Here is a 20,995-nt window from a genome sequence, read left to right as displayed (position 1 = left end):
GGTGATGGCTATGTTTATGAGGAGCTTGGGGTACATTTCACCACGGCTTCTTCTCAATTATTTTTTGGACTTTTACTACCAAAGCCATCATGTTCTTAATACACAAAGTGATTTTTAATGAGGACAGTGGTTTGGAGAGTATTGATAGGACTGATTAGCAGATAATTCAGGATAACTAGTTTGATTTTGAGGCAAACATGACTATATGTGAATATAGCTTTTATAGAATGAATATAGCTTTTGTTTTTACGTCACCTGTTGGGCCTTCTTTGTGGAAAAAATATTTATTAGCATTAAAACAAAAACAAAGAAACACGGCGTATTCTCTTTCGAATTTAAGGAAAATACGTTCGTGTGATCAGGGTTGCGAAACACATAGGGTCAATAAACAGCTCAAAAGACAATTCGTGTTAAAGCTAAGCAGGTGTATGTGAAGTCCTCAGACCTTCAGGACGTTCTTTTTTTTTTTTTCTTTGTCATGATATTATTTGTCATGTAAGCCCAAGAATAAAAATCTGCTGACTTATGAAAGTTGCAGCCTGAAGTGGAACAAATCTGCCCTTTTGCAACCCGTCCTGTTCTCTCAAGAGTGTTTGGTGCTTCAGGAAAGCAAAACTTCCCCAGATGTTTTCTACTGCGCCAGGCACATATATCACCTCCTCCTCCTCATCTGTGTTTTTCTAATAGCATATTCAAACAAGACAAGCACTCGTAATTCTTCCAGAGAACGCACTTTTTGTCTCTTCGCTTGCTCGTTGGTTTATGAGGGTTAAAAATAAGAGCTCTCGTTTTTTTTTTCCTGACCTCACCGTGCAGCTCCTGCCAAAACACTGCGCCAAGACCATCAGTCAGGCTGTAAACAAGAAGTCCAAGAAGCAGACGGGTAAGAAAGGAGAACCAGAGCGCGAGAAACCTGGAGTGGAGAGCATGAGGAAGAACAGACTGCTCGTTACTAAGTAAGCAACACCGTCTTTTCCGACAGATCTGCCCCTCTGCCCCCATTGCTCTCTCATTAGGTGTGATTTTGCCCTCCTTTAGCCAAATCCATGAGCTCCTAGAACGCACCCTTAAAGCTGTTCTAAAGTTGAAACTCAGACTGGCAGAGGTTAGAAAATCCATCATTTTGTCAAAAGTATGTGGACACCGCTCCTAAATATTACGTTTGGCAGTTTCAGCCACATCTTTTGCTACAAAATTATTTAATCTAATTGGCATTTGACGTTGTGAAAACAGCTTGGGGAAGGTCACTTCTTGTTCCATCATAACTTTGCCACAGGATCCATAAAGACATGGTTTGATGAGTTTTATATCATTAAAACCCAATGGCTGGGCTGTGTGTGTGGTGCCTGACCCACTGCGAACCCTACCAGGATGAGACAAACAAATAATGGACGTTGTAGCCTAGTGGTTAAGGCACTGGACTAGTAATCAGAAAGTCACTGGTTTAATCCCCAGCACTGCCAGGTTGCTGCTGTTGGGCCCTTGTGCAAGGCCCTTAACCCTCAATTGCTTCGACTGTATACCGTCACAAGACTCTAAGTTGCTTTGGATAAAGGCGTGACTTGAGTTGAATCTGTTAATACATGGCTCATGTGGACGCCTAGCCAGGAGCTTTTTGGACATTCTAATGCAAATCTATGGCAGCTATAACAGTCTGTACTCATTTGGGAGGGCTTTCCATGTGCCCGTTTAGTCAGTTGTGCAATTGTGAGTTCAGGCACCAATGTTGACCAAGAAGGTCTGGTTCACAATCAACATTCCAATTCAACCCAAAGGTGTTCAGTAGTGTTAAGGTCATTGAGAGCAGTTGAAAAATAGTGGCCAGCATTTATGTGTGTGACTGAGGGGACATGCGAGTCTCAGCCCTCCTCGGGCGGTGCTAGCGGCTTGATTCCAACAACAGGGAAATGAAGGCAGCTAGATTGTGGGGAAAATGTAAGTAATGTGAACAGAATTCCCTAAAGGCTTCTTCTGTTTTATTTTACTCCAACTCTTTGGTGGTCTTTGAAAAATCAGACCTTCCTGTAACCCCCCACACACATCAATTTTTCACCAAATAGAAAGAGGATCGAATTTTATCCATCAAACTCCTCCACTAAGACACTCATATGTGCTGGGCTCAAAAACATGATTCTTTTGCGGGCTCAGCTGCGTTCTGTCTGGCCAATTTTGCTTCTTTAATCTGACAGAAATGAGTTTTTAATGCTAGCTGGTGGTTAACGTTGAGTATTTTTATTCCTAGCCTGGACAAGCTGCACACAGCGCTGTCAGAGCTTTGTTTCTCCATCAACTATGTCCCCAACATGATGGTCTGGGAGCACACCTTCACCCCACGAGAGTATCTGACCTCCCATCTGGAGATCCGCTTCACCAAGTGAGTCAATCTCTCTCTCTCTCTCTCTCTCTCTCTCTCTCTCTCTCTCTCTGTCTTTTCTTCATGGGCACAACCATTTATTTACAATATTGTATATTTGGAGGGTAGTTCTTGGACTGAGTAAAACACTATAATAAAGTGGCATTATATTGGCTGAGTATCGACAGTATTAACTGACAGGCTAATGGATGCAGTCAAGCTAGATCTTTTGATATGAGCATAAAGAAAAGGCTAGATGTAGTTACCTCAAAGCACTGCAGAGGATTTACAGAATCATGCTACTTATGTACCAAACATTAAATTCAGCTGTTGGTCTGTATGTCATGATGTCTGTGGGATTTCTAAAATGTGATGGGTCAAAAATATGCTCGCAAGTCTTTTATGGGTGTATGTCAACTTTTGAGCTCAATCAATGTAGTTAAGGGGCCTGATCCAGGAACTGGGCAAGAAATGACACCTCAGTTCTCTCAGCTCTAAACCGTCCACATGCCCAAGCACAAATTATCTCCCTACTTCTGTCGGAACGGTTCCTCTCACAGTTCCTCTCATCATTCTGCGTCCCTCTAACACCGGAGGTATCGCTGTGGTTCTGTACGATCTATAGACTTCTCCACCATTTCATTAGGCTGTAAATTAGAAGAAAAAAACAGCATGATGGGCTCTTTTCGCCGTTCTGGTTCGATCTGTGATTTATTGGCTTGGCCGACAGTAGTTTGGATTAGAGTTGCTTTTTGACTCGGCTCCAAATCCGAGCCCTGTCCAAGCACATAAACACAACCTGAGGAATAACAGGTATTTTCCACTGCGGGATTCAGAAAGTCTGACGTGTTTAGGCTGGCCATGCATGTGAACCCTCTAAACGCTCGAGCTTCTCGCCGGCAAGAGGCTCAATTAGCGTTGTTCCCCACTACGCCCTCTGCTAGTTTCCTATCAGGTCATACTGGGTAAAATAGATTTTACTGCATGATGGACCTCAATAAACTGCCCACAGTGTGCATATGGTGATTACTGGCTTGTGTGCTGCCATGCAGAAGCCTATCAATAATTATCTGCACGGTTGCTTGGTCATCACTTTACGCGGCAGATGTAAAACGACCAAATAAGGAAAATGTTCAAAAAGTATGTGTATGTCCTTTAAGACATCTTATCTATAACCAGACTTACGAATGTCTATGTTGGCTTCACTACACCTTATCCCAAATAATTAACCTTGCATCATAGCCATAAGAAAAATACTTATTTCTGATTGGCTGGTAGGTGTGTATTAATCCTGGGACCTAAAGGAGATCCTGGTTAAAGTTGAATAAAATTAAACATAACCAAGTAGTGTCTCAAAGTAGTGTTCGATTCGTCCCTCACCACTGCCAGGTTGCAACTGTTAGGCCCCTGAGCAAGACCCTTAATCTTTAATAGCTTAAGTTATTTGGTCACAATTGTAAGTCGTGTTGGATAAACATAATCCTTTAGCAGTGGTATCATTACAACAAGCATGAATTAAAATTAGATCCAAATTATGATTTTCCAATTGGGCCTTTAAACAAAAAGAAGAATAAAGAAATGACTGGGATATTCCCCTCAGCAAGACATCAGAAATACCATTGAGAAACCAACAAAACCACAGTGAGAAGACATTTATGATCTGGTCAGAGTTCAAACAAAGCGCAGACAACAAACTGGAACTCAAATGATTAAGATTTTCCTTAAGAAAATGAGCCTGGACCTGGTAACAGACTCTGCTACGTTTCTAAATCTCACCAAGTCGATCATTTGGTGAAATATTACTGTTGGCCCTTAAATCCTAAATCTTATTTGTGAGTCCCTTTGGATAAATAGTCTCTTAATGACATATTTATTTTCCCTGGCTGTCGTTTTCTATTTTAATCAGCCGGCCTCTTTTGAAATCACCATGAGTTCTCCAGAGTCCGGAGTTGGTTATATTTGTAACAACCAATACATTAAAAGCATTTAAACAACCTGCTGTATTACTATGTAAACAAAGGTTTTATTATTAGATGTTTAACAGTGTTCTCATCGATTCTGCAGGTCTATAGTCGGAATGACCATGTATAACCAGGCCACGCAGGAGATTGCAAAGCCGTCTGAGCTTTTGACCAGCGTGAGAGCTTACATGACGGTGCTACAGTCCATTGAGAACTACGTGCAGATCGACATCACCCGAGTGTTCAACAACGTCCTGCTGCAGCAGACGCAACACCTGGACAGCCACGGAGAGCCCACCATCACCAGCCTCTACACTAACTGGTAAGTTCTTCATGTTTAACTGGGATTATCACAATGTTGTGGGTAAATGTAACAGTACAGAGACTCAATTCATGTACATGCTAAAACTGTCCTGGACGTTTAAGGTTGTAAGGATTAGACCAGACCAGCGCCAGAGATCACATATTGCAAACCACATTCTATATTCCATCCACAGGTTAGGCCAGGTTACTAGCACTGCTGAGACTCCACCTCACTGGCTCGAACACACAGTAATACAGTCCAAACAGTTGATGGTTAAGGGTTTTCCTCAGTGGCCCAACAGTTGCAGCCTGGTGGTGGTGGGGCTTGAACCAGCAATCTTCTGATTAGTACCTTATTCACTGAACCACCCATATCTGATATTAGATTGAGGTAATGATATGCATGTACCTGAAAGCTGCTGTACTGTTGAGGAGGCTGATCTGCTGTGGAGTTAAGAAAGTTCTGACTCTCCTGCAGGTATCTGGAGACTTTGCTTCGGCAGGTGAGCAACGGCCACATAGCATACTTCCCTGCCATGAAGGCTTTCGTCAATCTGCCCACTGAAAACGAGCTCACCTTCAACGCTGAAGAGTACTCGGATATTTCTGGTAACCTTTCTAATATGTTTAATCCTACTTTGCTGATGCTGCTGATAATCTTAACAAAAGCTGATTGTTGTGCTGGTGTGAATCTAAAATATCGCTCTGCTTTACACTATTCAGAAATGCGTTCCCTTTCCGAACTGCTGGGTCCATACGGGATGAAGTTCCTCAGCGAGAGCCTGATGTGGCACATCTCTTCCCAGGTGGCTGAGCTTAAGGTGAGAACATCAGTGATCTAAGTGTTAGTGGTTTTAAAAAGTGCTTTAATACTCAACATTATGATTATTATTCTGTCCTCCAAAATATTGATGTGCATAGTCAGGCATCTGCAGGAATAGTGATCCAGGTTGGGCATCTGCAGGATTAGAGCTCTATGGTCCCTGGGTGCTAAAAGTCAGAATAAAGTGTCTTTAGCTGTTACAGGTCAATTTAAGATGTCCTCAGGTATTACAGTTTAGAATAAGGTGTCTTCGGGTAACACAGGTCAGATTGAGGTGTTCTTGGGTGATACAGGTCAGATTAAGGTGTTCTTGGGTGATACAGGTCAGATTAAGGTGTCCTTGGGTGATACAGGTCAGATTAAGGTGTCCTTGGGTGATACAGGTCAGATTAAGGTGTTCTTGGGTGAGACAGGTCAGATTGAGGTGTCCTTGGGTGATACAGGTCAGATTGAGGTGTTTTTGGGTGATACAGGTCAGATTAAGGTGTCCTTAGGTGATACAGGTCAGATTAAGGTGTCCTTAGGTGATACAGGTCAGATTGAGGTGTCCTTGGGTGATACAGGTCAGATCAAGCTGTTCTTGGGTGATACAGGTCAGATTGAGGTGTCCTTGGGTGATACAGGTCAGATTGAGGTGTTCTTGGGTGATACAGGTCAGATTGAGGTGTCCTTGGGTGATACAGGTCAGATTGAGGTGTCCTTGGGTGATACAGGTCAGATTGAGGTGTTCTTGGGTGATACAGGTCAGATCAAGCTGTCCTTGGGTGATACAGGTCAGATTGAGGTGTCCTTGGGTGATACAGGTCAGATTGAGGTGTTCTTGGGTGATACAGGTCAGATTGAGGTGTCCTTGGGTGATACAGGTCAGATTGAGGTGTCCTTGGGTGATACAGGTCAGATTGAGGTGTCCTTGGGTGATACAGGTCAGATTAAGGTGTCCTTGGGTGATACAGGTCAGATTAAGGTGTTCTTGGGTGATACAGGTCAGATTGAGGTGTCCTTGGGTGATACAGGTCAGATTGAGGTGTTTTTGGGTGATACAGGTCAGATTAAGGTGTCCTTAGGTGATACAGGTCAGATTAAGGTGTCCTTAGGTGATACAGGTCAGATTGAGGTGTCCTTGGGTGATACAGGTCAGATCAAGCTGTTCTTGGGTGATACAGGTCAGATTGAGGTGTCCTTGGGTGATACAGGTCAGATTGAGGTGTCCTTAGGTGATACAGGTCAGATTAAGGTGTCCTTAGGTGATACAGGTCAGATTGAGGTGTCCTTAGGTGATACAGGTCAGATTGAGGTGTCCTTGGGTGATACAGGTCAGATCAAGCTGTTCTTGGGTGATACAGGTCAGATTGAGGTGTCCTTGGGTGATACAGGTCAGATTGAGGTGTTCTTGGGTGATACAGGTCAGATTGAGGTGTCCTTGGGTGATACAGGTCAGATTGAGGTGTTCTTGGGTGATACAGGTCAGATCAAGCTGTCCTTGGGTGATACAGGTCAGATTGAGGTGTCCTTGGGTGATACAGGTCAGATTGAGGTGTCCTTGGGTGCTACAGGTCAGATTAAGGTGCCCCCTATGTTACAGATAAGATTGAGGTGTCCTTGCGTGTTACAGGTCAGATTAAGGTGTCCACCGGTGTTACTGGACACAGCAGGTATTATAGTTTACAAGAAGGTGATGAAATGCTTGCTGAGATGATTGTTTACCTCTACATGGTCATGGTTATTTTGCTATGATATTACTGGACATTTGTGTAATTGTCTCCAGGTATTAATTTGGCGAGGGAAATGAAGAGAAACCAGCATTAAGTGGTTTGTTTTTCTCTCTGCTGGCTGAGGAGGTTCCAGCATGTGGAGCCCCTTTCTGGAAATGTGCCTGCAAGCAATTAAAGCATTTCTTGTTATTCTTTATTGAGGCGATTCCCAGCAGCAGAAGCATTTACGTACTTTTAACTTTTTAGTAGTACATGGTGTTTTATATCGCCCTTGTTTTAAATTATTGGATCAAACGTGGCAAATATCAAGCAGTAAGTAGATGAACATAAAAAACTGCTCCCAGAACATAAACCTGCTGTTTAGTGTTTATATAAATACAGTAATCATGATCTGATTTTATTTATGCTCGGAGGAACAGAAAACCCTGTTTTTAAAGATTTCTTTTCTAAGATTTTCTGCAGTTAGAAATGTTCACAGTCTAACAAATGGCCTGTGACAGTTTCTGAAACCTGAGTATGATAATGTTGTAGCTGCTCTTTCTGAAATGTAACCGTACGTGCAAAACAATTTAAATTTATGATCTTTTAGCATGCAAACCCAGTCCTCTACACATGAAAGTAATTTACAGCTGGAAACGACAGTGGTGCTCTTCAATTTCTTTTACGGTTCCCACTTTCTGCATCATACTGGATCAATTATTGTGAAACAGTCTGAACCCTGTATGCTATCTTTTTCACTAGTCAAAAGTACATACACGACCTGCTATGTTATTGAGATATTATTGCTATTTCTTGTTCCAGAAAAACTGTGACTTTGTGCACACAGTGAGCTCCAGAAAGACATGGTTTGACAAGTTTGAAATCAAGGCAATAAAATAAAATGTAAATGTCCTTTCTTTCGTCCAAAATAGGCACCTGACCTCACAAATGACCTTTTAACTGAATAGGCAAAAAGTCCCACAAACACACTTGTGGAAAGCCTCCCAAAAGAGTCGTTCTCCCCGTGTCTGTGTGGGTTTCCTCCCACAGTCCAAAGACGTGCAAGTGAGATGAACTGGAGATACAAAATTGTCCATGACTGTGTTTGACATTAAAACTTGTTAACCATTGAGCCGCTCAGGTGGCGCAGCAGTAAAAACACATGCTGGAACCAGATCTGGGATCTCAAATACATGATATCGAGTCTCAGCTCTGCCTTGCCGGCTGGGCTGAGCGGCCACATGAACATGAGCAACTGCGACCTCTGCTGGCTGATCGATGCCGCCTGCACAGAGACGAGGAAAGAGAGTGCTGATCAGGGTGTGTCTCTCCGTACACAGTGCTGAGCTGCACTGCACTCGTCAAAGTGTAGGTGACAAAATGCTTACGGCTGCTGCCCACGTGTTGGAGGGGGCGTGGGTTAGCTTTGTTCTCCTCGATCAGAGGAGATTGGGATTGGCATTGGTGGAGAGGAAGCATGACACAATCGGGCAGTTGGACAAGCTGAAAGGGAGAAAAAGGGGAGAAAATGCATAAACAAAATCTAAAAAAAATTAAAAAAAATAAACTTGTGGACTATTGAATCTTGTGTAACGAGTAATTTTCGTTTCTGTCATGAATGTAACCAAAGTGTAAAACATGACATTAAAATCCTATTAAACAAACAAACAAACCAAAAGAGTTGAGGCTAAGGAAGGGCAACACTATACTAATATCTGTTCTTTTAGAAATGGGATGTCCAACATGTCTATGGTCAGGTGTACAGATACTTTTGGCCATATAGTTGATTTCTTTTGAGTGATAGTTCCATTATATGAGAGGCATGCAAGCCAAACACTCGATCATCCAGAAATGGGCTTCAGGTCCACCAAAATCCTAGTCAAGATGAAGTGCTTACTGAAGATTATTAGATAAATGACATTCCAACGCTTCACCTGAAATAAATCCATATTTATGATTGCTTTAAGATCAGATTTATGTTCTTATTAGAAAGAAAATCAATATATACAGCACCAGGCACCATAAAAACAAAATATTTTCCATTTATTATTTGAACATTTTGGCTTTGTGCAACATTCCTCAAACTAATGAAACAACATTGATAGAATTACTTAATGTTGTGGAAAAAATATGGAATTACCTTGTAATATAAATACTGGCACAAGTCTGAAAAAGCAAAGTAGCTTGCACTTAAAGTGCTTACAGATCTCAATGAGCTGCTGGACTGTTGGGCTAATTAAAAAAACTCCAACAAGAGAAGAAAAGAATGGAACCAGAATTAAAAGTTCAGTTATTAAAATGGTTTCTGTCATGTTAGTTATTTGTTTATTTGAATTACACTGAATGGGTGGCACAGTGGCTAAGTGGGTAGCACTGTCGCCTCACAGCAAGAACGTCCTGGGTTTGATCCACAGGTGGGACGGTCCGGGTCTTTTCTGTGTGGAGTTTGCATGTTCTCCCAGTGTCCGTGTGGGTTTCCTCCGGGAGCTCCGGTTTCCTCCCACAGTCCAAAGACATGCAAGTGAGGTGTATTGGAGACACTGAATTGTCCATGTCTGTGTTCGATATAACCTTGTGAACTGATGAACCTTGTGTAAGCAGTAACTACCGTTCCTGTCATGAATGTAACCAAAGTGTAAAACATGACGTTAAAATCCTAATAAACAAACAATTACACTGAAAAACAAAACGGTTGGGTGAGAAAGTGTAGTCAGAATTGATGCTTAATTTTGTCTCACTGGTGTAATAGTATGTGCACCGAATCCCGCAGAGTACCTGCAGCTTTTGCGGCTACTGAAAATCAAGCCAGTAAGTGTTTGACTTACAACCTGTTGTTTTAATCTGCTTCTCTAAGGACATGGCAAGTTTGTGCTTCGGTTTTGATCTCAGCCTTGATCTTGGTTTTAAATGCAGCAACCAGATTTGTAATCATAGCAACCAACCTATAAAAGACATTAAAGCTGGGGGACTTGAAGGTTTCATGTTTACTTTGGAAGTCCAACTTCCAAGCGCTGGGGTGGTGCAGCGGTAAAATACGCTGGATAGATTGTGATATCTGGAGTTTGAATCTTTTGAGCTCATGAGCTTACATCTCAAACGTGATTGGTCGTGTTGAAAAGGAGGCTCCTAAAATGAAGCCAGCATAAGTATGGGATGAACACATAGGGCATAGCAAGAATTACTGCACTTGACTTGGGTCTCTGTGAGAATCCAACACCGCTGGCGACTCCACAAGAGTCAGATGGATGGAGGATGGAACTTTATTGTCATTGCTCAGTACAGGTACAAGGCAACGAAATGCAGTTAGCATCTACCAGAAGTGCAAATAATAGCACTGTGCAAAAAACAGAGAATAATATTAAACGTATATACCTATGATGAATATATAATTATAACTATAGCTACTTACATATATGGTATTATGTTTATGTACATAGTACTATATACATACTAGTAATAATAATATTAAGCATATGAATAAGAATGGGATTAGTTAGGAATGTATTCTAATAATAATCGTAGTAATTAAGATGTGTAGAATAAATAATTATACAACTGTAACTATAACTATATAAAGAGGCTGCAAATAACTATACACATACAGGCATATAATTGTGCAGATAAATACCTGAATTTAGTAAATTCTATTTAAAGAGGTGTCAGAGAGGTGGGTGCTAGTCTGCGGCTCTCCATGGTCAGCATTGGAGTGGTGCAAGTAGCAGAGGAATTGCATACTTTCATTTTTATGCACCACAACTGCCATTTCCAAGCCTAAGAGTGAGTCAATCACTCACTCTGTCAGTTTCTGGTGTTCTGTTGGATCAGTAATCGACATAATCAGGTCCGAGGGGCAAAGTTAGTAAGAAATCTGTTCTTTTCCTAATTCTAATCAAGCTAAATAGAACTAAATTCAGATAGTTTCATAAAACAAGCCCGCTATTATTGTTTTACATTTGCTGCTTCTTAATATTTGTCCCATTTATTTCGACACAATTTGGTTCTGTATTTTTTCCAAAGCCTTGGTCCATGTTTTAATTTTTGTCAGTAGGCATATGATGAATAGAAGATGTTTACCATGTTGTTGCCTTATTTTGCTGATTCTACTCTTTTCGTTCTGCAGAAACTGGTGGTAGAGAACATGGAGGTTCTGACCCAGATGAGGACCAGCTTCGACAAGCCTGACCACATGGCAGCACTCTTCAAGAGACTCACATGTGAGTGTTTGGGGGTATAATGGTTCAAAACTTTAAAAATGCATTTACTTTGTGTTACACCATGATTTAGGGAAGATCCTGGTTTATGATTGGCTTGTAGGTTTTTAAATGATCTAGATGTGTATAAAGTGGCATAGGCAACGAACTCCTAATGAGTGGTTTCTTGCAACCCTTCCCGCATCTCAATGCGAGCCCACGTGTGGTTTGGGACCCCAGGATTGAGAACCACAGGGTTATGGGGTAAACACTGTAATGCGTCAGATCATTACTAGACATGGATATTGTGACACTGCAGCATGCCTAGCGAGTGTGTAATAAAGCACTGTGGGTGTGGGTGGAATTCTCTCAGACTGCAGCTCAGGACCTTGCTTACTTTTCAGCTCCTCGTGTTTCGTTTTTTTGCGTGAGTTCACTTTTGACTAAGTGAACAGTAATTCCCACAAAAACACTGAAAAAAACACAAAATATTGACAGGATGGACTTTCTGGAAAAATAGAAGCTGTTATAGATTAAAGTTAGGGGTTGCTCTATATTAAGGCTGGTTGTTTTAGTGTGTGTGGGGGGGGGGGGGGGGGGGGGGGGGGTTTACTTCATACACAGATCAACCATAACATTAAAACCACCTCCTTGTTTCTACAATCACTGTCCATTTTTATCAGCTCCACTTACCATATAGAAGCACTTTGTAGTTCTACAATTACTGACTGTAGTCCATCTGTTTCCCTGCATGCTTTTTTAACCTGCTCTCACCCTGTTCTTCAATGGTCAGGACTCTCCCAGGACCACCACAGAGCAGGTATTATTTAGGTGGTGGGTCATTCTCAGCACTGCATTGACACTGACATGGTGGTGGTGTGTTAATGTGTGTTGTGCTGGTATGAGTGGATCAGACACAGCAGCGCTGCTGGAGTTTTTTAACACCGTGTCCACTCACTGTTCACTCTGACACCCCTACCTAGTTAGTTGGTCCACCTTGTCGATGTAAAGTCAGAGACGATCGCTCATCTATTGCTCTTCTAGACCTTTATCAATGGTCACAGGACGCTGCCCACGGGGCACTGTTGGCTGGATATTTTTGGTTGGTGGACTATTCTCAGTCCAGCAGTGACGGTGAGGTGTTTAAAAACTCCATCAGCATTGCTGTGTCTGATCCACTCATACCAGCACAACACACACTAACACACCACCACCATGTCAGTGTCACTGCAGTGCTGAGAATGATCCACCACCCAAATAATACCTGCTCTGTGGTGGTCCTTGGAGAGTCCTGACCACTGAAGAACAAGGTGAAAGGGGGCTAACAAAGCATGTAGAGAAACAGATAGACTACAGTCAGTAATTGTAGAACTACAAAGTGCTTCTATATGGTAAGTGGAGCTGATAAAATGGACAGTGAGTGTAGAAATTGTTTTGGAATTTTGTGTCCAACAGGCTCATGGTCAGGCTGTCTACATTATATTTTGGCCATATTAACTGATGTCTCTTTTTGTGTCCTGTAGCTGTGGACAGTGTGCTTAAAAGGATGACCATCATCGGTGTGATCCTGTCCTTCCGCTCTCTGGCACAGGAGGCACTGCGAGATGTAAGTGTTACTCCAGGTCGTAACCTGATCTTGATTTACCAGACGCTTCCCAAACCTAAATTACTGGACATTTCTGGATGTGTAGGGTCCCCTTACAAAGTAAAAACCACCGGTCTGTCTAGGCACTTAACAATAATTGTAAGAATGGTCGGATTGGAATTGACCTCTTTGCCACTGTAACGACTTCTGCTGTCTGGTCGAAGTGTCAAAGCAATCCCTTGTAAGTGTTGAGACTGCTGGTTGGTGTAAAGATGCAGCCAGCAGCTCGAAACATGTTGGAGACTCTCCTTGGATAGTCATTTGGCAGACAGGAGCTGCCAGAGTGCCTAGGGAAATTAAACATGCCCAAGGTTGGTGCAGAGAGGTGGGAAAACAAAAAATCAACCCCTCAAAAATGATGCTCTTGTTCTAAAATACTGATTAGTAGTGCTCAGTAGTACGGATCATTTCAATATTCAGATACCTGTGTAGTTTATGTGGCACGTTTTAAATATTTTGTTTTGTCTTGTGCAGGTTCTGTCCTGCCACATTCCTTTCCTGGTCAGCTCAGTGGAGGACTTCAAGGACCACATTCCTCGTGAAACAGACATGAAGGTAGATGAACTGCTTGCATGATTTCTTATGGGGTTATGTCTGGGGAAAGTCTTTGCAAAGGATGGATATGAATACAGTTGAAACTTAAGAAAAACTTACTCTCTAACATTAAGAAGCAACCTAAATGTGTCAGAAATAGGCTTATCATTTGATTAAATTCTCTCTGAGATGTTTCAGCACTGGTCCTGTTTTTGCATTTTTTCTCATCACAGTGATATCCTGGCTCTATCCTACACCACATCTTATGTGCTACACAGTGTATAACTACATCAATGATGTTGTGCTAATTATATATTCAGTTTAATACAACAATAGTACAAAAGCTTGTTTCCATAAGCTCTGCCATCAAAGGACTTTAGGAGCCTTTGTTCCCAAAACCTTTAAGTCAGACAAGTTCCTTCACCCTTATTAGAGATAAAGACTTGCCTCTACCGAGCTGACCCTTTCTCTCTCTGTTTCCCTGAATCTGTCTCTCAGGTGGCCATGAATGTTTATGAGCTCTCCTCAGCAGCAGGTTTACCCTGTGAGATCGATCCTGCTCTTGTAGTTGCTCTGTCCTCCCAGAAATCTGGTAAGTAGTTTCTTCACATCACTTTCTGTAACTGCATTAGCTCTTATACAGTGGATTCCGAAAGGATTTAGACCCCTTTGAATTGTACAGGATTTCTTCAAGGATCTTCCTGTATTTGGCTGCATTCATTCATTTTTTAATTTTTTACCAGTCTCCCTGTACCGGATGCTGAGAGGCACCCCTCACATCATGATGCTGCCACCACCATGTTTCACAGTAGGAATGGTATTAGCCAGGTGACATGTCTTGTCTGATTTTTATCAGTCCAAGAAGGCAGTCGTGTGCTTTTTACTGAACTTTGGGTTTCGACTCGCCACTCTGTCTTAAAGACCTAATTTATGGAGTGCTGCAGAGATGGTTGTTCATCCAACAGGTTTCTCTATTTCTACACATGACTTGGAGTTCTTTTGGAGTGACTGTTAGGTTCTTTCTTTTTTTTAATTTTGGCCAGACAGACAATTGAGAAAGGTTTAAGGAACAGACAGTTCCTTGGACATGGTTTTGCTTTTGTCATGACGATGCTGTGTAAACTGTGAGCCCTTAGAGGCCCTGGTGTTCCTTTGAAAACTACGTCTAATTGATTCAGATCACAGATGGATTCTTATTCTGGATTTAGACTTAAGGATAATTAAAGCAAAATGGGTTTGAATACGTCTGTAAATAAGAGATTTTATTTTCATTTCCTGGAATAGAACGCTGCAATGTTAAAAAACGAATCAACACAGAAATATATAAAAGAAACAGCATTACATAGAGCTTTAGCTAAAATAGAACAACATTAAGAATCATGGGGTTTCATCTCAAAACATCACAGATCTTATAGTGATCTGTAACTTTATAGAATTCGATCTTAGTATGCTAGTCTGAGAGATCAAAAGGAGGACAGATCCCTATAGAAGTCTCTCCAAAGATAAGACTGAGCTTTTAATTAAGACCACACAAAAAAGGAACTCTAGAGGTAATAAAGCTTCTTCTGATAGTACAAAACATCATAAAGCTTCAAACAACTTGTGATGTGATGCAGTCAAACCCAACAGAATTCTGATTAATACCTTATAAAACTCCATAGATTCTAATGCAAAGTTTAATAGATGTCTTTCTAACACGATGGAAACTTTTTGGTTATATAGAAAGCTGTACACAACCATAGAATATTATTCAGTGTTACTCCATAGAGTTCCATTTCCAGCTCACAGAACTTTATAGTTTCTAAATTTGTCTTTTAATAGTATATTAATAACAGTTTAGATCAGTTTAGATTTCTGGTCAGATCCATACAGCTCCAAAAAGCACATCACTGAGTAGAAAGAGTTATCCAACTAATGCTGTTAAACTCCTAAAGTTTCTTCTATATAAAATAATAAATGTAATTCTATAGAAGGTTCTTTATGATAGTATGGAACTCTAAAGTAACTAGGAGAGTATTTTGGCCAGCCTGTGGTCCGAGTCTCTGAATTTTAACACAGTCCTCCAGTGTTTACTGTCAAAACAGGACGTCAGGCCCAAACTCCACGTCACCCACCCGCTCCCTGAGGGTTCTCCTAATACAAATACAAGTTAATTGTTGGGCATTAGCTGCGTTTTTATTGGCTTACGGTGCTGGATTTTGGACTAGGCCTGCTGAGAGGGAACGTTCTCTCCCAAGGGTTCCTTTCCTCGGCCAAAATCGTTGTGTGTGAGGAGGACTGGTGGAGTAATTCTCTCTCTCTCTTCTCTTGCTCTGACTCTTTCTCTCTGTGCCTCTTTGATAACAGAGAACATCAGCCCAGAGGAGGAGTATAAGATTGCCTGCTTGCTGATGGTGTTTGTGGCCGTTTCCTTGCCGACCCTGGCAAGCAACGTGATGTCTCAGTACAGTCCTGCCATCGAAGGTACGTATTCCTCCAGAGGAACGATAGCCTTTCCATAGTCCTTCGACTTTTAGGAGTCGTAGGCGTCACTGTTGTAGCTTTGTAACATTTTCAGCTGCTCCACCCAAGTGCTTCTTTATTCTATTTTCTATACATCTGATTCCTCTATACTCTGACTCTCCTGGCTGAGGAGTACCACAGGCTAGCATAAACCTGCTTTTGATTTGTGTGGAGCTCTCAGTAACTCTGAAGGAACATCATATGCTTCCTGTATTCCTCCACCACTCATGCTGTCCTGTACATGCACTTGTACGAAGCTTGTATGTAATGCCAGTCTCTGGATTTCAGTGATCTGCAGTTATGGCCACAGCTGCTCCGTTCAAAAATCTACATACAGCAGTTTGAGTTACTAATGTGCTGGTGTAGTAAGTTCTATAATATCACCCTTCCTGCTTTCTCGCTAGCTCATCACTGCAGTTCCTGCTCTTAAATTCCAATCTCAGCTTTGCTGTTGGCTGTGTCTGACAGAGTTGGGCTCAGATGGGGTTATTTCTTCTTGCTGCTGCAGAAGCGACTCCTGCTTTCTGGTTGTGGCATCAGCACAAGTAGTAGAGAAACACACAGAGCAAAGCATGACTGTGAAAATCCAACACTGGCTGGTGTAAAGAAGTGACTTCATTGACACCTGTCTAAGGTGCGGGTTCTAGTCTGCTGCCCTCCACGGCCAACGCTGGGGTGATGCAAGTGGCAGAGGAATTGTAATAGGGAGTTGGCAATGACTAAATTGGGGGAAGATATTAAATAAGCATATAAGGAATACAAAGAGGAAGTAAGGTGACCTTTCACATCTGCTTTCTCTATGAATACACTGCTACCTGGTATAAAGAGGCAAGCAGCAGCTTCACACAACGTAGGCCCTCCTCAGCCAGTGTGGGTGTCATTTGGCCAACAGAGGTTGCCAGAGTGCATCAGGGAATTTAGGACAGTGCAAATTATAATGACGAGGCATAACAATATGACCACTGACAGGTGAAGTGAATAACACTGATTATCTCTTCATCACGGCACCTGTTAGTGGGGGGGTATATTACGCAGCAGGTGAACATTTTATCCTCAAAGTTGATGTTAGAAGCAGGAAAAATGGGCGAGCGTGAGGATTTGAGCGAGTTAGACGAGGGCCAAATTGTGATGGCTAAACGACTGGGTCAGAGCATCTCCAAAACTGCAGCTCTTGTGGGGTGTTCCCGGTCTGCAGTGGTCAGTATTTATCAAAAGTGGTCCAGGGAAGGAACAGTGGTGAACTGACAACAGGGTCATGGGCGGCCAAGGCTCACTGATGCACGTGGGGAGTGAAGGCTGGCCCGTGTTATCCGATCCAACAGGCGAGCTACTGTAGCTCAAACTGCTTAAGAAGTTAATGCTGGTTCTGATAGAAAGGTGTCAGAATACACAGTGCATCGCAGTTGCAGGGCTGTTTTGGCAGCACAAGGGGGGTCATGTGTGTGAAGTCTTTTTAGCATAATTAACTCATATGCCGTTTCTGTGTCTACTGTCTTAGGCCACTGCAACAACATCCACTGCCTGGCGAAGGCAATTAACCAGATTGCTGCTGCTCTTTTCACTATTCACAAGGGCAGCATTGAGGATCGGCTGAAGGAGTTCCTTGCTGTGAGTTCTACATCTCAATCCACACCACACCTCTATTGCTCTAGTGGCATGATTCCAATAGGATGGAATTGAAGATGACTACATTGAGAGCAAATGGGGACACAAGATCCCACACACACAGTCCAGAAAGCCTTTCCAGAAGAGCGAAGGCTGATATAGCTGTAGAAACTCCATAATAATATCCATGGTTTTAGAATGGGATGTCCAAGCTCATGGTCAAGTGGTCCACATATTTTTAGCTAATTAGAGTATTAATAATAATTATTATTATTATTATCATATATCGTCTTGATTATGCATAAAATTGGACTTGTCGAAGGATCTGTTACTGTTTTTTCTAACCTAGTGTGTCTCATTTTCTCTTCATGCTGTTCAGCTGGCCTCCTCCAGTTTGCTGAAGATCGGTCAGGAGACGGACAAGACCACCACCAGAAACCGTGAATCTGTTTATCTTCTCCTCGACATGGTGAGATTCTCACACCGCCACCACTCACAAACGTCCAAATCTGGAGAAGTTGCTTTAGGTTAAAGAACTGAAGAAGCCTGTTTTTATATCAGATCTTTTAGCAGTCCTGCAGTGTGTGTCTGTGTTCTTTTGATCAGAGGAGCTTGTGTGGGATTTCTCTAGAAGATTAGCAGCTCTTTGAAGTGTAATCTACATGCGGCTGGTCTTTAATGTGTAATGGAAAGTGATGAAGGTCTCGATCAGTCTGAGGATGTCTGTTTTACCCACCCACTGTCCGAGCTCATGTCTGACTCAGATGATCCAATCCCACAGAGCAGTTTATATCTGGGTTGGTTGTCTCGAAATGCCTTTACAAGTTTTACCTTTGGCAGCATGGCGGTGCAGTGGGTAGTGAGTCCTGGGGACCTGGGTTTATACTTTGGTCAATGTTTTCAACTCATTAACATTCATTTCCTCCAGGTACACTGGTTTCTAGCTGCTCTACATCTAGATTAACTGTAAAAGAAATGTGTGAAAGAGAGTTACCCAGTAGTAGTATGATGCCTTTTTTGGGGTGTATTCCTGCCTTGCACCCAGTGTTTAGGGTGGCGCTAGACCCACTAGTAGAAGAAGAAAATATACTTTATTTGTCATATATACATATACATGCATAGCAGGGCCTGGATTTCAACCGCCAATCTTCCAGTTGATAGCCCAAAGCTCTAGGTTACCACTGTCCCTAGAAACTGTCCCTACCACTGTCCCACTGTGACCTTAATCAGGATTATGCTTAGTACAAATGAATTTATTAAGTTAAAATGACTACATTGTAACTGGTGTTCATCAAGTGATTGTATAAAAGCTCCTGATAATCATAATTTAATGCTATAGGTGTGCTTTTCTATAACAGGTCGCACCTTGATTCTAGTCTGTCAAAGCCTGCTGTTTACATGAGCGTTTGAGTAATCTGTTACTTTAATCTCTTTTTGTGTGTGTGTGTGTGTGTGTGTGTGTGTGTGTGTGTGTGTGTGTGTGTGTGTGTGTGTGTCGTAGATCGTGCAGGAGTCTCCGTTCCTCACTATGGACCTGCTGGAGTCATGTTTTCCGTACGTGCTGCTGAGAAACGCCTATCACGCCGTCTACAAGCAGTCGATATCTGCCACCGCGTGAGATCTGACCAAACCCATTCCATCCACTCTTTACTTTGTTCTCACAGTCGTGCCACTGCAACACTACGTAGAGGATCAGTCCTTCTTTACCAATCAAAAAAAATGGAAATAAATAAAAAAAATACTAAACTAAGAGTGCAAGATGTTTATTGAGCTGTTAGAGTAATCTATGAGTTTGGTTTGTCAGGGACCAGTAACACTAAATATCATTTTTGATCTGTATTACTTTTGTGATTTGGGTTTTGTTTTTATTTTTTTAGGGGGGAGGGGGAGTTGCAATGGTTAAAAAAGAGAAAACACAAGTATTTGAGTCTGTCTCTCTGTGTATGTGTGTGTGTGAGGGTGTGTGGGTGTGGGTGTGTGTGTGTGTGTGTGTGTGTGAGGGTGGGCTGCGTTGCGTGAAGTGATGAAACACTACGTCATGCTGTAAAGCTCTAATTGCTCTGAATCACGGTGGTTCATATTTCGGTGTTCTAACTTTAATCTGTGTGGGTGCTGCTTGTTCTCTCTCAGTTCTTTTTTCTATGATCACGCTGGTTTTGTGTTTCTTTGATGCATTTGCCAAAATACTGATGAACTGACACGTTTCATCTCATTTCAATCTAAACTACATCTTCTAAAAGCCAATGGTGGTGTTTGTATAAAGCATATTATAATTTTTTAACTAACGCTCCTTCAGAGACTCCATTCTACCCTCTGTGTGTTCTGATAAACATTCGTACGTATTTATTGAATGTTTAGAATCGTCCCCCCTTTTACCCATTTTATATGTTCTGGATTTTTTGGAAATGACCATGTATCTTCCATAACATGAATAAACATTGGGTCATATGCACACTGTGTTCTCGTCTTTTTGGTACTTTTTCTTTTTGGTCTTTGAACACCAGCTCTCCTTCAGGCTGCACTTATTTAAACTGATGGAAGTGATTTGTTGTAAATGTGATTGATGTGATTTATTTGATTTAACCATCCTGAGTTTGCAGATAACACCCAAAAAATAAAGTTCACCCTCTAATTGTATGACTGGTTGCTCCACCTCAAAGCAGCCATGACTTAAGGCGGTATTGATGCCATACAATTCTAGGTTTTAGGTGACTTGCTTAGTTGTTATTTATTTTTGCTATTTTTTCGATTTCCTATAACCTTTCAAAATCATAGGCAAAAAGTGGGCGTGTTGACTACTTCTTTATTTGCTCATTTATCTAATCATTTGTTTGTAGTTACCTCTTTATCCTAATCAGGGGTAGCATTTGGTCCTGGAAACACAGTGTGCAAGACATGAACACACCCTGAACAGCGTCCTACCAGTTTACCTACAACTCAGGAGGAACAGCAGCCACTGTTTTTGTTCTTCACCACTAGTTTCCCCCAACAGGATTTAAAGTGGTTCCTCAGTGCAAGTGGAACATGCGAGCTTTGATCATGTCAAACTGACTCGGACCAGTTTGGAGGAGACGGTAGTTTGGCTGTCCCAACTTTTTTTTGTAAATTTATTGCAGGCATTAACTGAGCGTAGTCTAATAAAGCAGTAAATCTATTCTTGGCACTGTTTTCATATGGACACCTGTACAAGACAATACAAGTTCACAATACCAATTTACTTTCAACTCATAAGCTGTTAATCCACCTTCTGAATGTTTCTGCAAAGTGATTGGAGCCTTTTGCAGACGGTGACTGTAGAATCAGGTCAAACCCTGGACCCTGCTGCAGGGGCCAGTGATAGCTCAGTGGTTAAGGTACTGGACTAGTAAACAGAAGGTTGCCGGTTCAA

The 20,995-nt window shown here is 41.9% G+C and overlaps 1 protein-coding gene across 4 annotated transcripts in view; it reads left to right on the top strand.

The window, feature by feature from the left end:
- nckap1 (NCK-associated protein 1) overlaps window positions 1–20,053 on the top strand; it is a 58,269-nt gene extending 38,216 nt beyond the window's left edge. For all 4 annotated transcript variants that reach the window (XM_063006168.1, XM_063006167.1, XM_063006166.1 and 1 more), the window contains 13 exons: window positions 817–956; window positions 2,243–2,374; window positions 4,418–4,636; window positions 5,096–5,226; window positions 5,341–5,438; window positions 11,252–11,345; window positions 12,845–12,927; window positions 13,441–13,521; window positions 13,999–14,092; window positions 15,847–15,963; window positions 17,501–17,610; window positions 17,987–18,076; window positions 19,109–20,053. In XM_063006168.1, the coding sequence (XP_062862238.1) occupies window positions 817–956; window positions 2,243–2,374; window positions 4,418–4,636; window positions 5,096–5,226; window positions 5,341–5,438; window positions 11,252–11,345; window positions 12,845–12,927; window positions 13,441–13,521; window positions 13,999–14,092; window positions 15,847–15,963; window positions 17,501–17,610; window positions 17,987–18,076; window positions 19,109–19,225 (1,506 nt within the window). In that variant the 3' untranslated portion in view covers window positions 19,226–20,053. The remainder of the gene's footprint in view (window positions 1–816; window positions 957–2,242; window positions 2,375–4,417; window positions 4,637–5,095; window positions 5,227–5,340; window positions 5,439–11,251; window positions 11,346–12,844; window positions 12,928–13,440; window positions 13,522–13,998; window positions 14,093–15,846; window positions 15,964–17,500; window positions 17,611–17,986; window positions 18,077–19,108) is intronic.
- The last annotated feature ends 942 nt before the right edge of the window (window positions 20,054–20,995 follow it).

The sequence above is a fragment of the Trichomycterus rosablanca genome, chromosome 12, assembly GCF_030014385.1.
Source record: "Trichomycterus rosablanca isolate fTriRos1 chromosome 12, fTriRos1.hap1, whole genome shotgun sequence".
Taxonomy (NCBI): Eukaryota; Metazoa; Chordata; class Actinopteri; order Siluriformes; family Trichomycteridae; genus Trichomycterus; species Trichomycterus rosablanca.
This window is presented reverse-complemented; position numbering and strand designations above follow the sequence as displayed.